This window comes from Nomascus leucogenys, chromosome 15 (assembly GCF_006542625.1).
Source record: "Nomascus leucogenys isolate Asia chromosome 15, Asia_NLE_v1, whole genome shotgun sequence".
Classification (NCBI taxonomy): domain Eukaryota; kingdom Metazoa; phylum Chordata; class Mammalia; order Primates; family Hylobatidae; genus Nomascus; species Nomascus leucogenys.
Genome location: NC_044395.1, coordinates 40,707,080 through 40,730,038, shown reverse-complemented (window position 1 = coordinate 40,730,038; position 22,959 = coordinate 40,707,080). Strand labels below are relative to the sequence as shown.

General features: G+C 44.2%; 1 protein-coding gene across 1 annotated transcript in view; it reads left to right on the top strand.

The window, feature by feature from the left end:
- Positions 1 to 22,959, top strand: part of PANX1 (pannexin 1) — a 58,606-nt gene extending 35,647 nt beyond the window's left edge. The window contains exons 3-5 of the mRNA XM_003253002.4: positions 19,360 to 19,583; positions 20,587 to 21,242; positions 21,778 to 22,959. Of these exons, the coding sequence (XP_003253050.2) occupies positions 19,360 to 19,583; positions 20,587 to 21,242; positions 21,778 to 21,857 (960 nt within the window). The 3' untranslated portion in view covers positions 21,858 to 22,959. The remainder of the gene's footprint in view (positions 1 to 19,359; positions 19,584 to 20,586; positions 21,243 to 21,777) is intronic.

Genomic DNA, 22,959 nt, shown 5'->3' with positions numbered 1-22,959 from the left:
TTTTTTATGGCTGCATAGTATTCCATGGTGTATAGGTGCCACATTTTCTTAATCCAGTCTATGGTTGTTGGACATTTGGGTTGGTTCCAAGTCTTTGCTGTTGTGAATAGTGCTGCAATAAACATACGTGTGCATGTGTCTTTATAGCAGCATGATTTATGGTCCTTTGGGTATATACCCAGTAATGGGATGGCTGGGTCAAATGGTATTTCTAGTTCGAGATCCCTGAGGAATCGCCACACTGACTTCCACAATGGTTGAACTAGTCTACAGTCCCACCAACAGTGTAAAAGTGTTCCTATTTCTCCACATCCTCTCCAGCACCTGTTGTTTCCTGACTTTTTAATGATGGCCATTCTAACTGGTGTGAGATGGTATCTCACTGTGGTTTTGATTTGCATTTCTCTGATGGCCAGTGATGATGAGCATTTTTTCATGTGTTTTTTGGCTGCATAAATGTCTTCATTTGAGAAGTGTCTGTTCATGTCCTTCGCCCACTTTTTGATGGGGTTGTTTGTTTGAGTTCATTGTAGATTCTGGATATTAGCCCTTTGTCAGATGAGTAGGTTGCAAAAATTTTCTCCCATTCTGTAGGTTGCCTGTTCACTCTGATGGTAGTTTCTTTTGCTGTCCAGAAGCTCTTTAGTTTAATGAGATCCCTTTTGTCAATTTTGGCTTTTGTTGCCATTGCTTTTGGTGTTTTAGACATGAAGTCCTTGCCCAGGCCTATGTCCTGAATGGTATTGCCTAGGTTTTCTTGTAGGATTTTAATGGTTTTAGGTCTAACATTTAAGTCTTTAATCCATCTTGAATTAATCTTTGTATAAGGTGTAAGGAAGGGGTCCAGTTTCGGCTTTCTACATATGGCTAGCCAGTTTTCCCAGCACCATGTATTAAATAGGGAATCCTTTCCCCATTGCTTGTTTTTGTCAGGTTTGTCAAAGATCAGATAGTTGTAGATATGCGGCATCATTTCTGAGGACTCTGTTCTGTTCCATTGATCTATGTCTCTGTTGTGGTACCAGTACCATGCTGTTTTGGTTACTGTAGCCTTGTAGTATAGCTTGAAGTCAGGTAGCGTGATGCCTCCAGCTTTGTTCTTTTGGCTTAGTATTGACATGGCGATGCGGGCTCTTTTTTGGTTCCATATGAACTTTAAAGTAGTTTTTTCCAATTCTGTGAAGAAAGTCATTGGTAGCTTGATGGGGATGGCAATGAATCTATAAATTACCTTGGGCAGTATGGCCATATTCACGATATTGATTCTTCCAACCCATGAGCATGGAATGTTCTTCCATTTGTTTGTATCCTCTTTTATTTCATTGAGCAGTGGTTTGTAGTTCTTGAAGAGGTCCTTCACATCCCTCGTAAGTTGGATTCCTAGGTATTTTATTCTCTTTGAAGCAATTGTGAATGGGAGTTCACTCATGATTTGGCTCTCTGTTTGTCTGTTATTGGTGTACAAGAATGCTTGTGATTTTTGTACATTGATTTTGTATCCTGAGACTTTGCTGAAGTTGCTAATCAGCTTAAGGAGATTTTGGGCTGAGACAATGGGGTTTTCTAGATATACAATCCTGTCATCTGCAAACAGGGACAATTTGACTTCCTCTTTTCCTAATTGAATACCCTTTATTTCCTTCTCCTGCCTGATTGCTCTGGCCAGAACTTCCAGCACTATGTTGAATAGGAGTGGTGAGAGAGGGCATCCCTGTCTTGTGCCAGTTTTCAAAGGGAATGCTTCCAGTTTTTGCCCATTCAGTATGATATTGGCTGTGGGTTTGTCATGGATAGCTCTTATTATTTTGAGATACGTCCCATCAATACCTAACTTATTGAGAGTTTTTAGCATGAAGGGTTGTTGAATTTTGTCAAAGGCCTTTTCTGCATCTATTGAGATAATCATGTGGTTTTTGTCTTTGGTTCTGTTTATATGCTGGATTACATTTATTGATTTGCGTATGTTGAACCAGCCTTGCATCCCAGGGATGAAGCCCACTTGATCATGGTGTATAAGCTTTTTGATGTGCTGCTGGATTCAGTTTGCCAGTATTTTGTTGAGGATTTTTGCATCAATGTTCATCAAGGATATTGGTCTGAAATTCTCTTTTTTGGTTATGTCTCTGCCAGGCTTTGGTATCAGGATGATGCTGGCTTCATAAAATGTGTTAGGGAGGATTCCCTCTTTTTCTATCAATTGGAATAGTTTCAGAAGGAATGGTACCAGTTCCTCCTTGTACCTCTGGTAGAATTCGGCTGTGAATCCATCAGGTCCTGGACTCTTTTTGGTTGGTAAGCTATTGATTATTGCCACAATTTCAGAACCTGTTATTGGTCTATTCAGAGATTCAACTTCTTCCTGGTTTAGTCTTGGGAGGGTGTATTTGTCGAGGAATTTATCCATTTCTTCTAGATTTTCTAGTTTATTTGCGTAGAGGTGTTTGTAGTATTCTCTGATGGTAGATTGTATTTCTGTGGGATCAGTGGGGATATCCCCTTTTTCATTTTTTATTGCATCTATTTGATTCTTCTCTCTTTTCTTCTTTATTAGTCTTGCTAGTGGTCTATCAATTTTGTTGATCTTTTCAAAAAACCAGCTCCTGGATTCATTAATTTTTTGAAGGGTTTTTTGTGTCTCTATTTCCTTCAGTTCTGCTCTGATTTTAGTTATTTCTAGCCTTCTGCTAGCTTTTGAATGTGTTTGCTCTTGTTTTCTAGTTCTTTTAATTGTGATGTTAGGGTGTCAATTTTGGATCTTTCCTGCTTTCTCTTATGGGCATTTAGTGCTATAAATTTCCCTCTACACACTGCTTTGAATGTGTCCCAGAGATTCTGGTATGTTGCGTCTTTGTTCTCATTGGTTTCAAAGAACATCTTTATTTCTGCCTTCATTTCATTATGTACCCAATAGTCATTCAGGAGCAGGTTGTTCAGTTTCCATGTAGTTGAGCGGTTTTGAGTGAGTTTCTTAATCCTGAGTTCTAGTTTGATTGCACTGTGATCTGAGAGACAGTTTGTTATAATTTCTGTTCTTTTACATTTGCTGAGGAGAGGTTTACTTCCAACCATGTGGTCAATTTTGGAATAGGTGTGGTGTGATGTGCTGAAAAAAATGTATATTCTGTTGATTTGGGGTGGAGAGTTCTGTAGATGTCTATTAGGTCCACTTTGTGCAGAGCTGAGTTCAATTCCTGGATATCCTTGTTAACTTTCTGTCTCGTTGATCTGTCTAATGCTGACAGTGGGGTGTTAAAATCTCCCATTATTACTGTGTGGGAGTTTAAGTCCCTTTGTAGGTCACTCAGGACTTGCTTTATGAATCTGGATGTTCCTGTGTTGGGTGCATATATATTTAGGATAGTTAGCTCTTCTTGTTGAATTGATCCCTTTACCATTATGTAATGGCCTTCTTTGTCTCTTTTGATCTTTGTTGGTTTAAAGTCTATTTTATCAGAGACTAGGATTGCAACCCCTGCCTTTTTTTGTTTTCCATTTGCTTGATAGATCTTCCTCCATCCCTTTATTTTGAGTCTATGTGTGTCTCTGCACGTGAGATGGGTTTCCTGAATACAGCACACTGATGGGTCCTGACTCCTTATCCAGTTTGCCAGTCTGTGTCTTTTAATTGGAGCATTTAGCCCATTTACATTTAAAGTTAATATTGTTATGTGTGAATCTGATCCTGTCATTATGATGTTAGTTGGTTATTTTGCTCGTTAGTTGATGCAGTTTCTTCCTAGCCTCGATGGTCTTTACAATTTGGCATGTTTTTGCAGGGGCTGGTACCGGTTGTTCCTTTCCATGTTTAGTGCTTCCTTCAGGAGCTCTTTTAGGGCAGGCCTGGTGGTGACAAAATCACTCAGCGTTTGCTTGTCTGTAAAGTATTTTATTTCTCTGTCACTTATGAAGCTTAGTTTGGCTGGATATGAAATTCTGGGTTGAAAATTCTTTTCTTTAAGAATGTTGTATATCAGCCCCCACTCTCTTCTGGCTTGTAGAGTTTCTGCTGAGAGATCAGCTGTTAGTCTGATGGGCTTCCCTTTGTGGGTAACCCGACCTTTCTCTCTGGCTGCCCTTAACATTTTTTCCTTCATTTCAACTTTGGTGAATCTGACAATTATGTGTCTTGGAGTTGCTCTTCTCGAGGAGTATCTTTGTGGCGTTCTCTGTATTTCCTGAATCTGAATGTTGGCCTGCCTTGCTAGATTGGGGAAGTTCTCCTGGATAATATCTTGCAGAGTGTTTCCAACTTGGTTCCATTCTCCCCGTCATTTTCAGGTACACCAATCAGACGTAGGTTTGGTCTTTTCACATAGTCCCAAATTTCTTGGAGGTTTTGTTCATTTCTTTTTATTCTTTTTTCTCTAAACTTCCCTTCTGGCTTCATTTTATTCATTTCATCTTCCATCAGCAATACCCTTTCTTCCAGTTGATCGCATCTGCTACCGAGGCTTCTGCAATCTTCACGTAGTTCTCGATACTTGGCTTTCAGCTCCATCAGCTCCTTTAAGTTCTTATCTCCATTGATTATTCTAGTTATCCATTCGTCTAATTTTTTTTTCAAAGTTTTTAACTTCTTTGCTATTGTTTTGAATTTCCTCCCGTAGCTCAGAGTAGTTTGATTGTCTGAAGCCTTCTTCTCTCAACTCGTCAAAGTCATCCTCCATCCAGCTTTGTTCCATTGCTGGTGAGGAACTGTGTTCCTTTGGAGGAGGAGAGGTGCTCTGCTTTTTCAAGTTTCCAGTTTTTCTGCTCTGTTTTTTCCCCATCTTTGTGGTTTTATCTACTTTTGGTCTTTGATGATGGTGATGTACAGATGGGTTTTTGGTGTGGATGTCCTTTCTGTTTGTTAGTTTTCCTTCTACCAGACAGGACCCTCAGCTGCAGGTCTGTTGGAGTTTACTAGAGGTCCACTCCAGACCCTGTTTGGCTGGGTGTCAGCAGCGGTGGCTGCAGAACAGTGGATTTTCGTGAGACCACAAATTCAGCTGTCTGATAGTTCCTCTGGAAGTTTTGTCTCAGAGGAGTACCCGGCCGAGTGAGGTGTCAGTCTGTCCCTTCTAGGGGGGTGCCTCCCAGTTAGGCTGCTCAGGGGTGAGGGACCCACTTTAGGAGAGAGTCTGTCCGTTCTCAGATCTCCAGCTGCGTGCTGGGAGAACCACTACTCTCTTCAAAGCTGTCAGACAGGGACATTTAAGTCTGTGGAGGTTCCTGCTGAGTTTTTGTTTGTCTGTGCCCTGCCCCCAGAGGTGGAGCCTACAGAGGCAGGCAGGCCTCCTTGAGCTATGGTGGGCTCCACCCAGTTCGAGCTTCCTGGCTGCTTTGTTTACCTAAGCAAGCCTGGGCAATGGCAGGCGCCCCTCCCCCAGCCTTGCTGCCGCCTTGCAGCTTGATCTCAGACTGTTGTGTTAGCAATCAGCGAGACTCTGTGGGCATAGGACCCTCCGAGCCAGGTGCGGGACACAATCTCCTAGTGTGCCGTTTTCCAGGCCCGTTGGAAAAGTGCAGTATTAGGGTGGGACTGACCCGATATTGCAGGTGCCATCTGTTACCCCTTTCTTTGACTAGGAAAGGGAACTCCCTGACCCCTTGTGCTTCCCGAGTGAGGCAATGCCTGGCCCTGCTTCGGCTGGCGCACAGCGCGCTTCACCGACTGTCCTGCACCCACTGTTTGGCACTCCCTAGTGAGATGAAACCGGTACCTCAAACAGAAATGCAGAAGTCACCCATCTTCTGTGTCGCTCAGGCTGGGAGCTGTAGACCGGAGCTGTTCCTATTCGGCCATCTTGGCTCCCTTCCCAGCAATCTGGGTCTTGGTTTTTTATCCAGTGAGCCATTCTTTCTCTTGATTGAAGAATTTAGTTCATTTACATTCAATGTTATTATTGATAGGTAAGGACTTACTACTGCAATTTTGTTATTTGTTTTCTGGTTGTTTTGTTAGTGTCTCTTTTTTTCCTTTTCCTCTGTCTTCCCTTGTGTATAAGTGATTTTTTTTGGTAGTATGTTTTAATTTCTTGCTTTTTATTTTTTGTATATCTATTATAGGCTTTTACTTTGTTTGCCATGAGGCTGCACATGAGGCTGTGATTGGAATTGAGTTATCTTCAGTTTAAAATAATTGGTTATGTGGCCAGGTGCAGTGGCTCACGCCTGTAATCCCAGCATTTTGGGAGGCCGAGGCAGGCAGATCATGTGAGGTCGGGAATTCAAGACTAGCCTGACCAACATGGAGAAACCCTGTCCTTACTACAAATACAAAATTAGCCAGGTGTGGTGGTGCATGCCTGTAATCCCAGCTACTGGGGAGGCTGAGGCAGAAGAATCGCTTGTACTTACCAGGAGGCAGAGGTTGTGGTGAGCTGAGATGGCACCATTGCACTCCAGCCTGGGCAACAAGAGTGAAACTCTGTTTCAAATAATATAATAATAATAATAACTATTATTATTATTATTATTGGTTATATTATTAACCAATTATTTTAAATTGGAGATAATTCCAATTACAATGAAAATAAAAAGACAAGCAAAGGGAAAACTTAAAAAATTCTGGACTTTAACCATCCCCCCCTCGCTTTCGACTTCTTGTCAGTTTATATCTTTTTATATTGTCTATCTTCTAACAAATTGTTGTAATTATAATTATTTTTGATAAGTTTACCTTAGGGTCTTCATTTTAAGGTATGAGTGGTTTGCATACCACAATTACAGTGTTAGAGTATTCTGTGTTTGTCTGTGTACTTACTTTTACCAGTGAGTCTGTATTTTTAGATGATTTCTTGTTGCTCATTAGCATCCTTTTCCTTCAGACTGAAGAACTCCCTTTACCATGTCTTGTAAGACAGTTCTAGTGTTGATGAAGTACCTCAGCTTTTGTTTGTCTGGGAAAGTCTTTATTTCACCTTTATGTTTGAAGGTTAACTTTGCTGGTGGTGATATTCTAGGTTGGAAGCTTTTTTCCTTTAGTGCTTCGAATATGTCATCCCACTCCCTCCTGGTCTGTAAGGTTTCCACTGAAAAGTCTGCTGGAACTCTTTTATATGTAATTTGCATCTTTTCACCTGGTGTTTTTGGGATCCTTTCTTTGTCCTTCACCTTTGAAAGTTGGATTATTATATTCCTTGAGGTAGTCTTATTTGGGTTGAGTCTTCTTCGTGTCCTTTAACCTTCTTGTACCTGCATATTATATCAGGCATCTATCTGGTGCTTTATTTTATTGTGACTGAGCCTGATATCTAAGTTGCAAGACACTATCCTCTGTACTCTTTCCTCTCCTTTCCCCGAGTTGAAAGATCACTCCCCAAGCTGCACTGCTTGGAGTTGGGAGAGAGGTGATGCAGGTGTTCCCCTGGCTGGTACAGTTAATGTCGTATTGGGTCACATCTCAAGCCCACTGCTTCTAAGACCAGTGCAGCACCAGGGCTTGTCCAAGGCCTACAGTTACTATGTCCTGATTGGCACTCAGATTTATTTGGGGCCCTAAGTCACTTTAGTCAGTTGGTGGTGAAGCCAGCGGGACTGACTTTTCTCCCACTGGGGCAGAAGATTCCCCTCTGGCCCAGGGCTGGTCTAAATGCTTCTTTTGTGGGACCTGGCAGAAGTCTGCCTGGTGTTGTGTGAGGCTTTGGCAAGGCAGCACTGAGTTCCAATACAAAGTCACATACTCACTTTGTTCTCCCTCCTTCAAGCACATGGATTCTTTCTCCAGACTGTACTGCCTGGGTTTAGGGGAGGGGTGGTGTAAGCAATGCAAGACCATACTTCCTACTCTCTTCAATGCCACTTTCCTTGTTATGTTAAAACCAGGTACAGTCATTGCTCATCTGATTTTTTAATTCTTAGGAGGGTGCTTTCTTGCATGGATACTTTATGTCTTTTTATATTGTCTATCTCCTAACAGGGGGGTCCATCATTGGAGGGTTCAATTCAGCCATCTTGCTCTGCCTCCTCTTATGTGCTGTCAAATTCTTGCTCAGGTTTTTCACATACGATATTCAGCACTCACTAGGAAATAACTAGATGTACAAGAAAACCAAGAGAAAAATCAGAAACAGAAACAAACCTGTTGGAGATCCAGATAGTAGATTGATCAACCATGCATTTTAACTAATCATTAATCATATATTCAAAGAATTATGGTTATATGGAGATTTTTACAGAGAACTGACTGAAAACTGCACCAAAAGAATCAAATAGAAATTCTTTTTTTTATAGGACTAGAAGGAATTTTATTAATTTTTTTTGCACACAAAACAATAAACATTTTCTAAAAATACAAACAAAGATGCATATCAAACATATTAGGAAGGTTGCACATGGGAAGACGGGGAATAGAAATGGGGGGTGGGAATTAAAGAAAGTAAATGAGAGAGGGACTTTGTATGGATCAATGATAATAACTCAATCCTCTATTTGACAAAGAAGAAGGAGAAGGAAGAGGAAGAAAAAGCAAGTGGGATAAAGGATCAGTAAGGGAGGAAAATAGAAAAAATTAGAGTATGACTCCAGGGTACACCTGTTTTATTGTCGCTTGGTTGGTTGGTTGGTTTGTCTGTTGTATTTTTCATATGTTTCGCCATGTTGGCCAGGCTGGTCTCGAACTCCTAGCCTCAAGTGATCAACCCGCCTCGGCCTCCCAGAGTGCTGGGACTATAGGCGTGAGCCACCACGTCCAGCCCCCACATTGCGTCTGGCTTCTGTGGTAGACCTCCCAGACGGGGCAGCCGGGCAGAGGCACTCCCCACATCCCAGACAGGGCGGCCGGGCAGAGGTGCTCCTCACTTCCCAGATGATGGGCGGCCGGGCTGAGGCGCTCCTCACATCCCAGACTATGGGCGGCCGGGCAGAGGCCTCCTCACTTCCCAGACTATGGGCGGCCGGGCAGAGGCGCTCCTCACTTCCCAGACGGGGCCGCCGGGCAGAGGTGCTCCTCACTTCCCAGACGGGGGGCCGGGCAGAAGCGCTCCTCACTTCCTAGATGGGTGGCAGCTGGGCAGAGGCGCTCCTCACTTCCCAGTCGAGGCGGCGGGCAGAGGCGCTCCTCACTTCCCAGACGGGGCGGCCGGGCAGAGGCGCTCCTCACATCCCAGACGATGGGCGGCCGGGCAGAGGCGCTCCTCACTTCCCAGACGGGGCGGCCGGGCAGAGGCACTCCTCACATCCCAGATGGGGCGGCGGGGCGGGGGGGGGCAGAGGCCTCCTCACTCCCAGAGGGGCGGCCGGGCAGAGGCACTCCTCACTTCTTCCCAGGCGGGGCGGCCGGGCAGAGGCGCTCCTCACATCCGACGGGGCGGCCGGGCAGAGGCGCTCCTCACTTCCCAGACGGGGCGGCCGGGCAGAGATGCTCCTCACTTCCTAGACGGGGTGGCGGCCGGGCAGAGGCGCTCCTCACATCCCAGACGATGGGCGGCCAGGCAGAGACGCTCCTCACTTCCTAGACGGGGTGGCGGCTGGGCAGAGGCGCTCCTCACCTCCCAAACGGGGCGGCCGGGCAGAGGCGCTCCTCACATCCCAGACGATGGGCGGCCAGGCAGAGACGCTCCCCACCTCCCAGACGGGGCGGCAGCCGGGCAGAGGCTGCAATCCCAGCACCCTGGGAGGCCAAGGCAGGTGGCTGGGAGGCGGAGGCTGCAGCGAGCCAAGACCACGCCACTGCACTCCAGCCTGGGCAACACCGAGCACCGAGTGAGCGAGACTCCGTCTGCCGTCCCAGCACCTCGGGAGGCCGAGGCGGGCAGACTACTCGAGGTCAGGAGCTGGAGACCAGCCTGGCCAACATGGCAAAACCGCGCCTCCAGCCAAAGAACAAAAACCAGGCAGGGGTGGTGGTGCGCGCCTGCAATCCCAGGCAGCCCGCAGGCCAAGGCAGGAGAATCACGGGAGCCGGAGGCAGGGAGTCTGCAGCGTGCCCACTCTACTCCAGCCCGGGCAACAGAGGGAAGAAAAGAAAGAAAGGAAGAAAAGGAAGGAAGGAAGCCAAATAGAAATTCTTGAGCTGAAAACATTTAGTCACAGTTGATTTCAGCTAACGTTGATTGAGGGCCTACCATATGCTAGAATGTATGTGCTGTGGCAGAAAGCCACAGATGACATGATCCCTTCATCAAGGAGCTTGTTGTTCAGTGGAAAAAATAAACATGGAAGAAGGCAGAGAGAGGGAATAATCAGCTAAATGGTAAAAGGAGAGTGTTTCAGACAGCAGTGAACTCTGTTAAATGCTGCTGCAGAGAAGCCAATGCAGTCTGGGAGAAATACAACTTACTGGATTTAATGAAAACGTTGGGGATCCAGCAGGAATGATTTTAGTGGAGAAGTGGGAGGCAGATGGCTGTGGTGAAGAGTGAATGGGAGGTAAGGAAATGAAGATGATTAGACAATTTCTTCACGATTTTTTTTCCCTTTTCATAAACTCTCTCTTCCTGATAACCAGAAGAGAGAGGAACAAGCTGGGTGACAACTGGAAGGAAAATACAGGCCCAACAAGCACAAAAAAACCACTGTCTGGGAGGGTGGGAAGCATTTTCTGGGAGAGGCATGGCCTGTTGGGGAGCAGTGGGGCCTTGATTAACTATGCAGGGTAGGCTAGGTTACAGGGGACTTTGAAAACTAACCAGATGGATGGGCTAAATGCTGGACAGCGGGAGCCATTGCAAGTATCGGAGCAGGGTGAACTTGGCGGTTCCAAGAGTTAAGCCTCAGTAACGGTGTACAGGAGGGAATAGAGGCAGGGAGAGCCACTTCGTAAGCACAGGCTGAGGGTTCTAATTAGGGAACAGAAAGGAAAGAAGCAGTTATGTCCAAGAAGGTAAAGAGCAAACAAAAAGCAATACTCTATGTCTTATTGCTGATTAGAAGATCACGCAAAAGGATAGTTGAAAGTGACATCAAGGGCCTAGACCAGGGTCAGCAAAATTTTCTGCAGAGGGGCCAGATCATAAAGTTTTTTGTCATTGCAGATCACATGGTCACTGTCGCAGCTACTCAGTTCTGCAGAGTAGACATGATTCCTTGTGGCTAGATTTGGCTCAGGGACAGCAGTTTGCTGATCTTTGGTCTAGAGTGACAGCAGTTGAGATCTAGGGTGACAGCAGCAGAGGTGGGAAGTGCATCTTTTCTAAGGCTCAGGGCATCTTTTCTAAGATACAGAAGTAACAAGATGTGCTGATGGGACATGGGAAGATGAGAGGAAGATCAGGATTAAGGACACGACCAAAGTTTCAGGCACCGGATGGAATGACACCTTCGTGACACTTGAAGAAGCCTGGTGAAGAAGCAGATTTTGGAGGAAAATCAAAGAGTTCTGCTTGAACATGTTGAATCAGGTGCCCCATGGTCCAGAGGATGTGTCAGGTGGGCGGTGAGATATGGTATCTGGAGATTGCAGGCTAGAGTAGAGCTATAAATAAGGCAGATTGTCAGAAAATAGATAGTGTTTAAAGCTATAGGTGTGGATGGGGTTTCTTAGGGGGTGATTATATGTAGACAGGGGAAAGGTCTGAGGGCTGCTCCAACATGAAGAGAGGGTGGGGTATGAGCAGTCAACAGAGGAGACACAGAGAGGTGGGGTGATGAGGAAAGTGTAAACAGTGTGCTGTATGCTTGAAAGGCAGGGTATCTTGTAAAGAAAGATGGTGTCAATGTGATAACCTGTGTCAAATGCTGCCAAGAGTGCAAGTAAGGTGAGGACTGAGACTTAGGCTAACTCTACATTTGGGTGGTATCATGGGTTGAATTGTGTCCCCCAAAAGATATGTCGAAGTTTTAACCCAGTGTGCCCTAAACCGTGACACCTTATTTGGAAATATAATTATTGCAGATGTAATTAGTTAAGATGGGGTCCTGCTGCAGTAGGGTGGGCCTTTAACTCAGTATAACTGCTGTCCTCATAAGAAGAGGGGAATTTGGACACAGACATGCTCAGAGGGAAGACAACATGAAGACACTGAGGGAGAAAACAGCCACATGCCCACAGGGGGCTGGATTGGAGTTATGCTGCCAAGCCAAGGAATGCTGGGGCGACTGGAAGCTGGAAGACGCTGGGAGGATCCGGCCATGGAGACTTGGGAGGGAGCATGGCCCTGCTACCACCTTGATTTTGAACTCCTCTAAAACCTCTAAAACCATGAAAGAAAAAATTTCTGTGGTTTTAAGCCATCAAATTTGTGGGATTTGGTTGGTAATACTGGGAGTTAGAGAGAAATGAAGATTCAGCCTAATTGGAGAAATAAAACCTATACCAGATAGGAATATTAGTTGCGTGGCTTTCTTAGGCCAGATTCAGTAATCGCAGCAGCTTTATTTCTACGTTGATCTCTTTTTCAAGTTTTTCTTTTTCTTTTTTGATAAAATATACATAACATAAAATTTACCTTTCTCTTTGTAGGTGTATAGCCCAGTGGCATTAAGTACATTTACGTTGTCGCGAAACCATCGCCATTATCCATCTCCTGAATTTTTCATCTTCCCAAACTGAGACCTGCACCCATTAAGCAGTAATTTTCCGTTTCCCCATCCCCCCAGCCCCTGGCAACCTCCATTCTGTTTTCTGTCTCTCTGCATTTGCCTATTCTAGATACCTCATATAAGTGAAACCATACAATATTTGTACTTTTGTGTCTGGCTTATCTCACTTAAGAAAATGTTTTCACAGTTCATTCACGTGGTAACATACATCAAAATCTCCTTCCTTTTTAAGACTGAATAACATCCCGTTGTAAATTTGTATAGATTTTGTTCATCCATTCGTCAGTGGATACTTGGGTTGGTTGCACTTCTTGGCTATTGTGAATATTGCTGCTGTGAACATCTGTTCGAGTCCTCACTTTGTTTCTTTTGGATACATACCCCACAGTGGAATTGCTGGATTCTCTTTCAAAGATAAAAAGGTTTTCTTGTGGCTTCTCCACACTGAGCAGACTTGGGACTGTTAAGCTGTTAGGGTCCTCTCATTCAGGCTCCGAGGGCCAGAGCGATCAGTGCCTTTTCTGAGGTCGCACAGCCAGATGGCAGGTGAGCCCACAGCCTCCTTCAGTTTTCAGACATGTTTCCCGTGTGAGAAGGTCCAGTTCTAACTTCTGTGGCTTCAGAATTCTGGACTGTAGCCTGTAGGTGACGGTCACCTGCTGATGAGCTGCAGTTCAACACAAGGAGAGTCTTTCTGGCAGAAGAGCTGTCCAGCAGGGGAGCCCACTGTTGACCCAGTAGGTCCTTAGTTCAGCATGCTCATGGACTTGTGTAGTTTCTTCACATGCCTGTATTCCTTACCTTGCTACTGTTTCTTCATAGAAAATTCAGTTCCTTAGCTGTTCTCGATACTGGCTATGCCTTCCCCGTGCCCTCCTCATTGCTCTCATTCTCCCAGTCACCCCTCATTCATTCAGGACTCAGTCATGCTCATCCTCCTTCATCACCCCAAGGTGACTTCTGTGTCCTCCCGGATGGCACATCTAGCCTCAGTCTCTGTCTCATCTGCAAGAACTTTTACCTCCTTTCCATTTCCAATTTGAGTTCCTGTGGCCACCTCATTCTGAACTTGCTGTCACTTGAAACTAACTTCAGGCATCCCACTCCCTATTTCTGCCTCCTGCCCTCCAAGGCCTTCCCCAATCACTTTCAAATAAAATGGAAGCTTGACATGAAAATGTCTTGCCATAATTCCGCTTAGTTAATTCTTTATCTCTTAAGATTGTAAGCTTTATGCAGGCAGAGACCATGACTATGTCTTGTTTATCCATGTACCCCTGAGACAATGTGTAGTCCATAGTGGGTGCTTGAAGAGTATATATGGAAGGGAGGAGGGCAGTGAGGTAGCTGTGTGTCCTGTTCAGAACCAGACTTGGTTCTCCAGGAGCATCCTGACAAAGGATGGGGGATTAGAGGCACAGGGTTTATTCAGCACTTCTCAATTTAATTCTGATGCTGAAGTTAGGAGAGCTCAATTCCCCCAAAGAAGTTATTCAGTGTAATATTTAAGTCAGCACTGGTATGACACTGGTATGATCAATGGTGTCATTTCTCCCCAACCGACTTTGATTTCTCCGTCTTCCTCCTCCCTTTCTCTCCCACTCCATGCACTACTGATGCTCTCTAAGGACAGACTGTGAGGCCTTTGCTGGAGATGTGGGTACAGTCAGGGGGGCCACCCAGTAGGTGGCGCTCTAACACTGCTTGAGAACTGGCTTTTTTTTTTTCTTTGAGTGTTCTGTTGCCTTTGTTCAAGTTTAGAATGTAGGAGGCAACTATTAGTAAGATTTCTCTCTAAAACAGGAGAGTCCGTTTTTTACTGAAAAAACCAATAAGAAAAACAAGAACAAAATTAAGAGAGTGGGCAAATCTTTATTTCTCTTAAGTAGACTCATAGAAACTTGGAGGAATCCTCTGAGGCTTCCAGACCAGAGGCTTCCAAACCTTAGCATTGCCAGAGTGGCCTTGTGAAAATTCAGGCTCCCAAGGCCATCCAGGCCATTAGGTTGGAGCTTCTGTGGTTAAGGTCAGGAATGTGGTTTTTATCAGCTTCCTAGGAGATTCTGATGTGAGCCCGTCTTGCCGTACAATGTGGGCACCACCCATCTAGACCATTTCTCAAATTCTCTGTGCATGCAGATCACCTGGGGATTTTGTTGAACTTTAGGCTCTGATTCAGCAGGTCTGACAGGGACCTGCAATTCTGCATTTACAACAGACTCCCAAGTGATAACTGAGGTTTGTGGTCTATGGACCACACCACTCTTTGAGAAGCAAGAATCCAGAGCCAGGGTTGGCAAACTAGGGCACACATGCTTGAGCCAAATCAGTCCATACCTGTTTTTGTAAATAAAACTTTATTGGAACACAACTGTGCCCCATTTGTTCACACATTATCTGTGGGCTTTTGCACTATAATGGCAGGGTTGAGCAGCTGCAACAGAGACCATGTGGCTCTCAAACCTGTAATATTTACTCTCTGGCCCTTTACAAGAAAACCCTATGGACCCTTAATCTGGAATACTCAAGCCCTCCCAGATGATCACAAATTGCACTGAAAGGGAGCTCCTTGCCTCATAGGACAATTCACTGCATTTCATAGATCCATGGAAAGGCTGCTCCTTGTCACTTGGTTCTACTTATCTTGGTAGGCATCTTTTCCTCCTTCTGTGAACAGACACTTTGCTCACTGTCTTCTCCAGGGCTCTCCCCATGATGGGTTCCCTCCAGCTGCACTCCAGAATGTCACCCAGTGCAAACCACAGCACCTTGGGTGCCGAATAGAAGCCATGCCATCTGTATTTTCTGCCTTCTGTAAACTTCTCAGGGAGTGCACATTAGCTTTTTGGGGTAGCCATTCACTCTTGACTCCCACTGTCTAGGATTGTCTGTAACCACGGTATTACCTGAACAGCATATAGCCAGAAGAGACATCCTTCATGCATCTTTTTACTCCACTTCCCCAGTGCAGGACGTTCTTGGTTTACCTACTTCCTACTTTCTGACCACTTTTCTCCATTTCTTCCAAGGTTCTCTTTTTGCCCGACTCTTAAGTGTTATAGGGTCTCAGGCCTGTCCATGGTCTTCTGGTCTTCTCCTTCTGCCCATTCTCCTTGGATGATCTTAACCATACGGTTGGCTTTGACCACATGTGTGTTGCCAAATCCTGAATTGTACAGCTAGATTCTTTTCCTTTATTTTCAGTTATCTACTACACACCAGGGCGTTTTGACTGCAGGTATCTCATGTTCAAAATTTCTCATCTTCTCAGGTCTGCCTCCCACCTCACTCCCGTCTGCTCTGAATCTGGGACTCTTCATTTATTTCACCTGATGGTTCCACCCCCCCCCCCGACCCCCATGCCCTTACATGAGCTACACACCCAGCGTGATCCTCAGTTCTTCTCCTTTTCTATCCCCCTCTTCTGTGTGGACACTGAAGTGTGTGTCTCACCGATCTGTTGCTCTCAGATCTGTCTTCTCTTCGTGCCCTCTCTGCCACAGTGACCTCCTGCCTGGTCCCTCTCCTTCCCATGTGTTTCTTCTTTGCCTCTATAGTGGTTTTCTGAAATATATCTGATTTTGCCCTCTACCAGTGGTACCCCATGGTGTATGGTGTGGGAATTTGTGGCCTTCTTAATTCAGTCTCTGCTTACACTTTTTGTGAATTTCCTAGATCTGCTATAACAAATTACAACAGAAATGTATTTCCTCCTAGTTTTGGAGGCCAAAAGTCCACAATCAAGGTGTTGCCAGAATTGGCTCCTTTTGGTGCTTTTGGGGAGAGTCTGTGATGTGCTTTCTTCTAGTTCCTGGTGGCTGCTGGCAGTCTCTGTTTCTAGATGTAGATGCATACTCAGTCTTACTTCTTATCAAGGCTTCTTTCTGTTTGTCTCTGTGTCTTCATTTGGCCTTCTGATAAGGACACAAGTCATTGGATCAGGGCCCACCCTAATTTATCATGACCTTATCTTAACTAATTATATTTGCAAAGACCTATTTCCAAACAGTATCACACTCTGAGGTTCCAGGTGGTCATCAATTAGGGTTGGGGGGCAGTATTCAACCGAGCACACACTTCCAGCCTCTGCTCTGTCTACTTCCTCACTCACAGGCTTGTTCATTTACCTTGGTGCTCTGGATGAGTGAGAATTCAACAGACAAACAGGGAGGAAAGGATTCCAAACAGAGGAAAGAGGATTCCAAAGGGCCACAGAGGTGACATTTGTGCTGTGTCTTAACATAAGGCTTTGTTTTATTTTATTGCCACACTGCACTTTAAGACATAGCTCAGGTGTTACCTCTTTTATGAAGCGTCCCTGACCACCTCCCTAGGGACTTTTCTGTTCCCTCAGTACTTAGTAACTACATGTTTTGATGATTTAATTATCAGCTTGTGTTCCCACCTGTCCTGTGTGATCTTGGGGCAGACTCTGTGCCTAGTCTGTGGGGGCCATGCATCCAGCCCACTGCCTGGCACATAGCGGGTCCCCAGGAGATGTTTTTGAGTGAATTTACCCATCTGCACTTAATCCCCTAAGATGAGGTCACATGCATTTTAGGCGAGGAGTTGTTCAGTCCGAATTGGATGGTTCTTTGCCTTCGATGAGGTAGAAAGGATTTGAATATGGAGGGAAGTTGTACTGCTCACCCTCTTGGTTCCTTCCATCTGGAGGTTTCTGTTGTTTTAACTATAACCCCTTCCAGAAACAGCACATATTTTTAAGGCAGATAGACTGAAAATTGTAGTTGGACAGCTGTTTGGTTCCACGATGATTTGAGAAGTTTCTCTATTCTTGGAAGAGCTCAATACCCACTCGAACATCATGCAAAATAGTGCCATCATGGCTTCAAGAGATGCTGAGCATCCCAGGCCTAATGTGGAGTTGACACAACTTATGAACAAAGCTGTTTCTATCTGCAGATGCACCCTCAAAGCCCTGCAGCTTTTCCATATTTCTTATTTGAAATTAAAGACTGTAATTTTATGTTTTTTTTTGGATTCTTATTTCCTGTTTTACTACATTTTTATAGACTCACTGAAAGTTGCCTTTTTATTTTTGGTGGGAAAAAAATAAAAAGAGGTTTTAGTGTGGAGAAAACCAAGAGATGGGGCATTAAATGATGTTATTATAGTGGTGATCAAGGTACAAGGGTAGTTTAGGGAAATTTACACCCAATATGTAATGTGTTTTTCTAATTACAATGAGCTGTGCTGAACTATTCATTGTACCACTTATTATACCAAATTATTGTACCACTTGGGCATGTTTTAAAATGCCACAGACTATAAATAGTCACTTTTCAATTCAAGGGAACAGTTCGAAGTGAAATGCCATTATTCAAATAGCTTTGAAACAAAAGTGACTTATACAGATGTTTCACAAGCCCATGTTAGAAAAAGTTTTCTCCCTGTGGTTCCCAGATAGAATGCCTGGCTTTCATGGTTATGGAAGCAGCAGAAACTCTGTGTCATGCAGTTATGTTTTTAAACTAATGGGCACCCTTCCGATTGGGCAAGAATTAAACGAACATTCCTTCTCCCCACAGCCAGCTATGAATTATGCAGCCAAAATTCAGCTAATCACAGCCTGCTATGTGTGTCATTGTGTAGCAGCCCTTTGCAAATTGGGTTAATACTTTTGAAACACCTCATCCCGTGCCAGAATGCCAAAGTAATCTAAAGTGTGTTAGATTGGAAAAAGATGTCTCTGGGGTCACAGAGGTTGGCAACATAGTCTGACTCTCACTTACCAGCTTTGTGATCTGGGGCCAGAAACTGCTTCCGGCTCTCTCTTCCCATTTGTGGAATGGAGCCATCTATAGAGTCCCTGCCAGGGTCACTGTGAGGACTGAACATAACGTGTCCACCTAGCTAACCTTTTTGTGGTTACCTGGAGTGTTTGAGTGCCTATTCCATGCCGTGCCCTTTGCTAAGCATTTTCCATCAATTATCTCCTTTAATCTTCATGACACCTCTATTCCATGACCATTTCATAGATAAGGAAACTGAGGGTCAGAGACTCGGTGACCTCACTGCCCAAGGCCACAACGCTGAGCTTCAATTCAGATCTGCACTGACTGCAGTTTACAGTCTTCCTAAGTCTTCTGCTGAGGCTAAGCCACTTCTGACCAACCAGTGGTCCTGGTTACTGGGGTGCTCCTCACCCTCTCTGACGTGCGAATCCCCTCTTGTTTGGTGTGTGTCTGCACCCTGATCTGGACGCTCTCCTCTTGATTACCTTGCCCGTTGTGGATGGCCTCTCTGAGCCCAAGTTTATCCAACTATACAATGAGGGTGTTGGACTGCCTTCAAAGTCTGTTCCACGTTCATTCTGCATTCTGTGAATTCAACTGCTTATTTCAGCTGTCTTATTGGGATGATTACTGAATCACCGAAGTCAAAGCTTTTCTAATTTGTTTTGGGGGAAGTTATATGTTTCTTTGGCATTTTCCCAGATTCCAAAGGAGGGCAAAAATGGAGCCATATGCCTTAGTTGCTTCTTAAAACCACAAAAATTAAACAACAAAAACCCAGCAGAGGCCTTCGTGATAGCTACAGGTTTCTTAACTGGGATTTTGTTCAGGGAATGGGAATAATTTTATTTTTTTATTTTCTTTCTGTGATTAGAACGCACACACCATGTGTCACCATGCAGTTGCTGATTACTTCAAATTAATACCTATGGAAGAAAAAAAATAGGTAGTTACCTGTGTCAGGTATTACCTGGACAGGGGAATTTAGCCATAAGAAGTACTTATTAGGTAATGAGCCCAATTTCCACACTGCACATTTGTCTCAAGATGTGAGAAAATGAGAGCATCACTTGGTGCCATTAGGTTACTGCATGGGGCGGGGGGGTCTGTTAAGCCCACGATTTGTTCTCTTGTTTTTCAGTTTTTCCCCTACATCCTGTTGCTCTTTGCGATCCTCCTGTACCTGCCCCCGCTGTTCTGGCGTTTCGCAGCTGCTCCTCATATTTGCTCAGACTTGAAGTTTATCATGGAAGAACTTGACAAAGTTTACAACCGTGCAATTAAGGCTGCAAAGAGTGCACGTGACCTTGACATGAGAAATGGAGCCTGCTCAGTTCCAGGTGTTACCGACAACTTAGGGCAAAGGTAACTTAGTGCCAGCAGGCAGCTCATCGGGTTTTGTAGGACAAATTCTCTGCCCTTCTACTGCCAGTCTGGGCCCAGAGTTCTCATTGCTAGGAGGCAGGGCAGGAGTGGAGTCGGGGACGTCATGCACCTAGTGACAGCCTGTAGGATCCAGGGATGTCCACTGTCCCCAAATCTCACCCTGACGCATCCCACCCGTTTGTTTGTCCTTCTGTCAAGACTCCTTCCCTTGATGAGTGAAACGTTACCATCTCATTTTAAAAATGCAGTTCTTGTAGGGGTAACAGATTGAGGTGCTATATGAAGCTTGCTTGCATTAATCTATTTAACTCCTTAATGGAGATGCACAGAGGATTTCAAGGTAGCTGAGCAAGGGATGAGAGAGAAATGGGGAACGAGTAGGTCCTGGCTTGCCTTTTCACAATCTTCTTTTGGTTCTTGTTATTGAATAATTGGAATAATAATAGCCATCATTTTTTGAATATTTAATATATCTCACACACCGTATTGAGTTATTTAAGTACATTATCTCCTTTAACCCTCAGAGCAACATTACTAAGTGCATTTGTTAACCTCCCCCTCCACTTTTATTCTGGATAAAAACACTCTTCTGTAGCTGTGAGAGTGCTGGGAACTGAACCATGCCCTTTAGACCCCATAGTTTGTGCCCATACCCGCTGAGTTGTCCCACCCCTCGCCTGTAAGAGGCGTATGTTTACACGTATTTAGGATTTACCAGATGCCAGGCATCATTCTAAAAATTTCCAAATATTAACTCATTTAATTAACTAGGCCTTTTGTTAAATATTAAGGGGAAAAGTATTTTATTCCTTTTCTTCCCTCTTTTAAACGGATTTTATTTTTGACTACTCTACTGAAGTTGTAGGTAAAGAAGTATGAGTGTTTGAAATTTTTAGTGTGACATTGTTGAATGTGTATCTGCCTTTAATATTTGATGGTCTTGATGAGTGCCTAAGTTATTTTTGTTTCCTTTATTTTTTAGTTTGTGGGAGATATCTGAAAGCCACTTCAAGTACCCAATCGTGGAGCAGTACTTGAAGACAAAGAAAAATTCTAATAATTTAATCATCAAGTACATTAGCTGCCGCCTGCTGACACTCATCATTATACTGTTAGCGTGTATCTACCTGGGCTATTACTTCAGCCTTTCCTCACTCTCAGACGAGTTTGTGTGCAGCATCAAATCAGGGATCCTGAGAAATGACAGCACCGTGCCCAATCAGTTTCAGTGCAAACTCATCGCCGTGGGCATCTTCCAGTTGCTCAGTGTCATTAACCTTGTGGTTTATGTCCTGCTGGCCCCCGTGGTTGTCTACACGCTGTTTGTTCCATTCCGACAGAAGACAGATGTTCTCAAAGTGTATGAAATCCTCCCCACTTTTGATGTTCCGCATTTCAGATCTGAAGGATACAACGATTTGAGCCTCTACAATCTCTTCTTGGAGGAAAATATAAGTGAGGTCAAGTCATACAAGTGTCTTAAGGTACTGGAGAATATTAAGAGCAGTGGTCAGGGGATCGACCCAATGCTACTCCTGACAAACCTTGGCATGATCAAGATGGATGTTGTTGATGGCAAAACTCCCGTGTCTGCAGAGACGAGAGAGGAGCCGGGGAACCAAACAGCAAAGCTCCAAGGTAGGGTTTGCTTTTGGCAGAGGCTACGGGAGCCCACCGAGAGCCTTTGTAGCAGCCTTGTGGGAATATTGACAGTCTTTACCCTGCCCATCATTTAAACCATTTCCAAGCATTAAAAACCTTAATACCAAGGTAGGGGGGGATGGGGGGTGGGAACCCCTCAGTATTAGGAGAGAGAGGAAAAGAATTGGTGCTGCTCTACATTTCCAAAGAAGGATAACTTCCGTGCTTTTTCTGGTATTTCCCTCTTCTCTCTCTGTCTCATACTCTCTCTTGCTCAGCACTCTTCCTTGTCTTTCTTGCTTATTTTTGTCTTACCTTACTGGCTTTCCTCTCTGTACCTCTGATCTCCTTCTCTGTTACTCTCTGACTTTCTCTTTCAAAGGGGACTGAAAGTTTATTGATTCATTTAGTTAGGCTAAGAAGCAAAACATGGTATAGACTGTGAGAGGAATTTTTGGCAGAAGAGAAATTGATTAGTATTGGTAATTCCTGCTATATTTCTGTCATAAATATTTGTTTTCAATTTTGACAGCTATGAACATAGACAGTGAAACTAAAGCAAATAATGGAGAGAAGAATGCCCGACAGAGACTTCTGGATTCTTCTTGCTGATGATTTTTTTCCTTGAGCTGTAAATCTGTGACTTATGTGACATGGGATTTAACTTGGCTAAAGCACCCCTGTTGGTTTCACAGCCGGTTTGCAATAAATGGTTCTTGGGGGAGATATTGAGCGTGTCTTATTGAGTCCCTAATGGAAATGGTGATCAACAAAAGGTTATGGAAGAATGGTTTATGAACCTCATAGGAAGCACCTGAGAGATAAGTAAACTGAAGCAAGTAACTATGTTTAAGTCCTCATCAAATGAAAAGCAGAAAGACAAGAATAATTAGTCAAGAACAGTAGCCCTGTCAGAGCCTCGGAGCAATACCTTTCTGTACCTGTGGTGAGACAAGACCCAGAGCTACTGGAAAACAAGCACTTTGGAAGATTTGTTTTGTTTTCATGGAATAATAATATGTCAGGATATAATTTAACGTGAGTTTCTTATGTGCCCTTAAAGACTGTTAGACAAGAAAAGCATGCACTGGCTAATGATCCATAGGTCGACCTATGTCCTAAGTTAGGTGTAAGGTCTGATGCCTTGGCCCACACTCAAGCTCTCTTTACATTGTTAGTTGTCAATCTTGGCTGATGGAAGTCCCATAACCACTATTTGTTGCACTGTGCCTTGAAGGGCCGCAGGCCCAAGTGCTGCTCTGACTGAAAACTGAGTTAACAAGATGAAATCTAAAGGATATTCACAGTGACTTCAAATCAGGAAGAATGCTTCCAAAAGAGCCCAGTGGGGAAATCTGACATCACAGAAGATGTTAATTCAGTCACTTTCAAAGAGTTTGTCTACAGGATGTTTCTCTGTTATCAAAGGCATTTGAAACAGGATTTTACTTAAACAATAATGGAACACAGGAATATTTAAAGTGAAGAACACTTTGCCTGAATGTGATCAGGGCACATAAGTGACATTGGTGTGCTTCATATGGCGTGCTTGGAGCCAGAAAAACTTAGCGGTTTATTTTGTTTATATTTAAGCACAGCTTTAAGAAATTCATTATCATTTATTCAGTGTCCGAATTGAGGCCATTTGGTAAGAAAATTCTAGCACTGGCGGAGAATTATAGAATAAAGATTACAAATGGTTGGATAAGACAAA